The 5,930-nt window shown below is 36.9% G+C and overlaps 1 protein-coding gene and 1 pseudogene across 1 annotated transcript in view; one reads left to right on the top strand and one right to left on the bottom strand.

The window, feature by feature from the left end:
* ALG9 (ALG9, alpha-1,2-mannosyltransferase) overlaps positions 1–5,930 on the bottom strand; it is an 84,954-nt gene that overhangs the window by 65,340 nt on the left and 13,684 nt on the right. Inside the window, exons 6-8 of the mRNA XM_011365412.2 lie at positions 4,879–5,014; positions 499–586; positions 93–198 (exon numbers count right to left, since the gene is read on the bottom strand). Of these exons, the coding sequence (XP_011363714.2) occupies positions 93–198; positions 499–586; positions 4,879–5,014 (330 nt within the window). The remainder of the gene's footprint in view (positions 1–92; positions 199–498; positions 587–4,878; positions 5,015–5,930) is intronic.
* On the top strand, positions 2,169–2,284 carry LOC111743295 (annotated as a pseudogene).

Here is a 5,930-nt window from a genome sequence, read left to right as displayed (position 1 = left end):
ATTTGATAAAATGAGGCAAGTGAATTAAAATTTCAAAGCTCAGGCAAATTAAGCTATCTCCTAACTCTTCCCCAATCTCATAATGCCCTTACCATAAAGATCAGGTCCATGTGGAGTAAAGACATTATACAAAACAATGTTGAGTGGTGCAATCACCAACTTCCCATAATAGTAGCTGTCAATGACCACCACAGGCACCTATAACAAAGCAGAAAATATATAACAATTGTAGAATTTTGCTCTGGCAACATTCTCATAACGCTAATAGGATAAATTTCAGAATGAAAAACAGAATCAAGTCCTAATGTTCTCTTTCTCACACCAGAATTCACTTTCACACAATGGCATATACAGATGAAGTATTATAAAATTGTACCCCTGAAACTTATGTTATTAACCAATGTTACCCCAACAAGTCATATTAAATTTAAAAAAAAAAACAAAACAAGTTTCTTTCATTACAATTTTAGAACAAAACGAGAAAAAGAGAAAACTCACCAGAAAGAGTATTAGGGCCACCAGCGACCAGTGAAAGAAACTCTTCCACCTGTGTTTCATGACCAGCAAATCAAAGGCAATAGGTAAACTATTTAACAGAGAAATAGAAAGTATGGAGTTAAATACTTAGAATATAGACATATAGACTCAAATGGATCAGATTCACACATACTTCATGCTGAACTGAGAATAAAATGTTTCTAGCAGTTATAGTGAGGGAAGAAAGGTGGTACATGAAAAGATGTTCTCTTAAAAATATACTATTCTCTTCACAGGATTCATCAGAGTGCTACGCATTCCACAATGCACAAGAAATATAAATAATGAGCTTCAAGAATGAGTTCCATTTTATACATATTTATGTGTAACGCACATTTCAAATATATTAATTTTAAGTAAATGTAAAATTAAGTGATCTATACTCACCCTGCCAAATTACTTTCTCCCTTCCATGACATACTAAGATTTCAGCAATATCATATTACAAACTTGACTTTGATTCTGTAAATTCCTTGAGGAATTTAAGTGCAAGGAAGTTGAGCAAATGGTGTTCTATCAGAATAGTATATTTTTAAGAGAATAGTATATTTTTAAGAGAACCTCACAGGTGGAAGAGTTTCTTTCACTGGTATATGCATGTTGCCTCCCCAAGTAGCATATATGCATTGTCTTTACTATGTCTTCCTCAAGGCCTAGCACCAAGCTATTAAGACTGGTCTAAGGTCAATAGGAACCACCTCTCAACCAGACCCACTATGTCACATCTGTTCCTTCCTCTTTAGATTCCCTAGCTCCTGTTCTTTTCTGATCTCTTCCCTAGTGCTCCTTTCTAGACTTTTTTTCCTTCCCCACGGTAGTGTTTTATCATGGTCCTGTCTCCCAAATACAAGCTTCTGCTTCTTTCTCTACACTCATTTTCACAGTAGGTGCTTCCACTCTTGTTCCATGATCACCTTCACATCCATAACTTTCAAATCTAGGACTCTTGTCTGAGCCTTTATCCACGCTCTAATCACAAAAAACTCCCTCTCCATACCAATCTGTTTACACAAAATCTACCCAAATGTGAACTATAGGCTCTACTCCCACCTCCTCCATAAAATCTCTGCAAAACCCAATTTCTCCCATCTCTGAATTTGTATTGCACCACCATCTAGACCACTTATTTGGCAATGTCATGTGCTGTCACATGATGTCTTTTGATTTGAACTTTCACATTCTATTACCTAAATTGTGCATTAACATTTTTTTTTGAATTCCGCCCCGCTCCCTGCAACTTCCACCCCTGACCTACGGATGATGCCTTCTTCCCTTAAGAACTGGATCTCTGAAGGCAGGACGTCTCATCCCATGTGCTTGTGGCGCGCACCAAGGGGGGCCTGGCGCACCCGGGGTATGGACCGTGGCTCCACTGGGGCGCAAACCCAGGACATTCTGTGTGTAAAGCAGACATGCTAACCACTACTCAATGCATTAACATTTTGTGTTTTCATTTTTTCCCTCCCGAACTAGTGACTTTTCCATAGCACCTATATTTCTCCTTTGATGAGGCAGGGTGCTTTGGAAAAGACAAAAATGCAGCAGACGTGGTTCCATAGTGTAGTGGTTAGCATATCTGCTTTACATGCAGAAGGTCCTGGGTTTGTGCCCCAGTGGAGACACAGTCCATGGTCTATGGCCATGCTACCCTGAATAAGCCCAATATCTGATCTCAGAAGCTAAGCAGGGTCAGGCCTGGTTAGTACTTGGATGGGAGACCACCTAGGAAGACCAGGTGCTGTTGGCATAAATAAAATAAAAATTAAAAAAAAAATACAAAAATACTGGGAAAAATGGAAGGCATCAGAAAAAGACGAAGCCCAACTATGAATGGATTGACTCCATAAAAGAAGCCATAGGCATGAGTCTACAGGAGCTGAGCAGGGCTGTTGAAGCCAGGACAGTATGGACATCACTCATACCTAGAGTCACCAAGAGTTGAAGTTGACTCTACAGTTCATAACACTTATGTGCATTAACTTTTAATTACTTGTTCAATGTCTGTCTTTCCTACTAAAATTCAAGCTCCAAAGAACAGGAACCATAATTGTTTTATTTATCACAATATCAGCCAAATCTAGCACAAGGCATTCAATAAATGATGGCAGATTGCTAACTGATTGACTGTGATCCTGAAATCACTTATTTTGGCTAAAGGCAGACCAATCGGAACATACCACCCAGAGGTATTTGGGGAACTCATGAAGTTCAGTGTAGATGGAGTAGAGAGTGAAAGGAATGGAGGAATTGACAAAAAGAGGCTGGAAAGGTTAAAAAAAAAAAGAGAGAGAGAAAGAGAGAGAGACAGAATCGGTAAAGGCTTTGTGAGTCATGTTAGAGTTTGGACACCATAAAGCAGGGGTTAGCAACTGGACCCGATAGTATATATTTTAGCCTGTGCAGGCCACATATGGTCTCTGTTACATATTCTTCTCTGTGTGTGTATATTGTTTTTTAACGACCCTTTAAAAAATGCAAAAATTTGAGTTCTTGGTCTGTACAAAAAACAGGCCAACTGGATTTGGCCCACAGGCCAGAGGTTGCCAATCTCTAACACAGGGCAATGGGGAAGCTATTATAGAATTTAAAATAAAACAGGTAGTGATACAATCATATTTGCATTTTGGGAAGATAACTCTAGTTTGAATGTGGAGAGCAGATTTACAAGAATCAATACTAGAGACAGGAAGATCATTCAAGAGGCTGAATAGTAATTCAGGAGCAATGAGAGGTGAAGAAAAGTAGTCAGATTCAAAAGGTATTCAGGAAGTATAATAAATTAATAGGATATGGGAAAGAGTAAAGAGTCACAAATAATTTTCAGGTTCCTGGCTCAGCAAAGATAATGGTACCATTTACTTATATACAAATATAAATAAATAAACAGATATGAAGGGAAGGTAATGAGTTCAATTTTATAAATGTTTAGCTATATAAATGGAGATATCTAATAGGCTACTAGGAACTGTATGAGTGAAGCTTAAGAAATGACTGGACTAGATATAAAGAAATGGAAATAATCAAAATGGTTGAGAGAAAGCAGAAAGTATAAAAGCAGATATCACACAAAATCTTGAAGAATATAATAATTTGAGGATGATACGCAAAACAGAATAAAAGAAAAGATTGGAGGTGGGGAAACTGGGCTTTAAAAGGCAATTAAAATTTTAAATGCCTATTCTCTGGCTTAGTAACTCTTCTTCTGTAAATTTATAAATTTTCACAAATATATAGATATGTGTACAAAAATGTTCACTGAAGCATTGCATGCAATAGGAAAAAAGTAAAAATCAAATGTCTAACAATAAAGCAACGGCTAAATAAATTATGGACAGCTATATAATGAAATGCTATGAAACTGATACAAAGAACAATAAATCTATGTACAACAGAAGTGATACAATCATATTTGCATTTTGGGAAGATAACTCTAGTTTGAATGTGGAGAGCAGATTTACAAGGATCAATACTAGAGAAAGGAAGATCATTCAAGAGGCTGAATAGCTACATGTGTACAGAATTCTATTTGCTTTAAGAATTTAGATATGTATACATATGTATATGTGTGTGTACATGTGTGTGCACTTATATATACAAGGATAATTTCTTGAAAGACATATACAAAGCTATTAGCAGTGACTAGCTTTGAAGATTTGTTAGGGGAGAGGAGAATTAAGAATTCTTTTTACCTCATACAATTTGGTACTTTTTAAAAATATATACTACTACTATAATGACATGAAACTAAAATATTTTTCTAAATTACTAGTGGTAGAGGGAATAAATCAAAGCAGCACAAACTAAAATAGAAGTAGTGGGAACAAAAAGTACAAAAGGAATGAGAGATACTGTGGAACTTGGAAAAAAAGATGCTGGGGGAAAGAAAGGAGGAGGACTGACAGGAAACTCAGATTTCAAGCCCTGGTTACTGGGAAAATGCATAGCATAGGGTGGTGCACTGTGGAGAAAATATTCACTGCAGATTCAGAAACGCCTGGATCCAAAAGCAAACAATCTTAAAGGCAATTACTCAAGCTCTTAGACTCTACTTTTTTTTTTATTTTATAAAGCACTAATAATGTATTTCTCTTGCAGACTTGTTATAAGGTTTAGGGGAAAAGTTTATAAGGGGCTTAGCAGCACCTAACATACAGCAGATGTTGAATAGTCACCATTCTTATTAGAATTAATCAAAATAAGCACTAAAAGAAATATTCTTCCATTTCTCTGTCTTTGTAGATCCAAATAATTCCTCTAACTATAGTTCTATCCAGTGAATATGGAGATAGCCTAACATTATGCCCAATGATACAAGGAGGATGAATTGTATTAGTTTCTTACCCAAGAGCCACACTGAATGGCCAGCCTAAGATAGCCCCAGCTGATACTCCAAGCACAGCAATGGAAGTCTTGTCCATATACCAGCCAGTCATGCCTATCAATGTAGTATACATACAAAAGCTACTAGGAAGGAATGCTGCAAGAGAAAAGAAATGAAAAAAAGCGGGGGGGGGAGACGAGAGTTTGAGATTTACTGGGTATTATTAAAAACTTTCCTACATGGCAAAATGTCAATAACCAGGAACATATTTTGAGCAAAGCTATATTAGAAATGGGCAGTAAAGTGATACTCTTTTCAAAAAAAATGAAGTACAATAATTTTATTTTCTCACTCTTGTTTTCAGGTACACTCACTCACTCATTACATAATACTAACTATGCCATTCTTCTAGACTGTACCCCGAATCTAAAGCTTACAGAATTTCAGGTTCCTCAAGTATATCCCCAGGTTATATTTCCAGGCAGGCAATATGCTTGAAGGAATTCAGAGCCATTGATGACAATCTATTTCTGAAGGAATTTAACTTTTGATAGTCTTCTGAGACTGTCCTGGTACCAACCTATACCCTATAGGAATTCTAGCAAGCCTTTTCAAAGGCCAAATGTCGGATGGCAGCACTGCTTTGCATCTTGCATTCACTGAAATAGATAAGTTTTGCCTTTAGATGTCCCCCTAATTATTTCCATCTAACATTACTTTGCTGTTGTATACAGCAGAGGTTCTCTGTAACAGTGACGTTTTTCCAGTGTTTCTATCAACTACACAAAAATGCAGATTTGCCTCTCTCTGCTGTATGAGGCTTGCTTCATCTAGTGCTAGGGAAGAAAAGTCAGTACCAACTCCAAAAAGAACCAGGATGAACAGGCAATATGACTTAAGAAACTCAGCAAAGAGTTCAGAGGCTCTTTATCAAAAGATGCCTTTAACTTATCTGTGCCTTAACATCCTCATTTGAGATTACAAAACTAAAGACACTCCCAGGAATCACTCTCACATAAGAATCATTTTTAGGAATAGCAGAGTAACAAAAACATGTGGGGTACACCTTCAC

The sequence above is a fragment of the Pteropus vampyrus genome, unplaced genomic scaffold (genome assembly GCF_000151845.1).
Source record: "Pteropus vampyrus isolate Shadow unplaced genomic scaffold, Pvam_2.0 Scaffold110, whole genome shotgun sequence".
Taxonomy (NCBI): domain Eukaryota; kingdom Metazoa; phylum Chordata; class Mammalia; order Chiroptera; family Pteropodidae; genus Pteropus; species Pteropus vampyrus.
The sequence above is the reverse complement of the archived record's forward strand: the minus strand, read 5'-3'. Positions and strand labels throughout refer to the sequence as shown.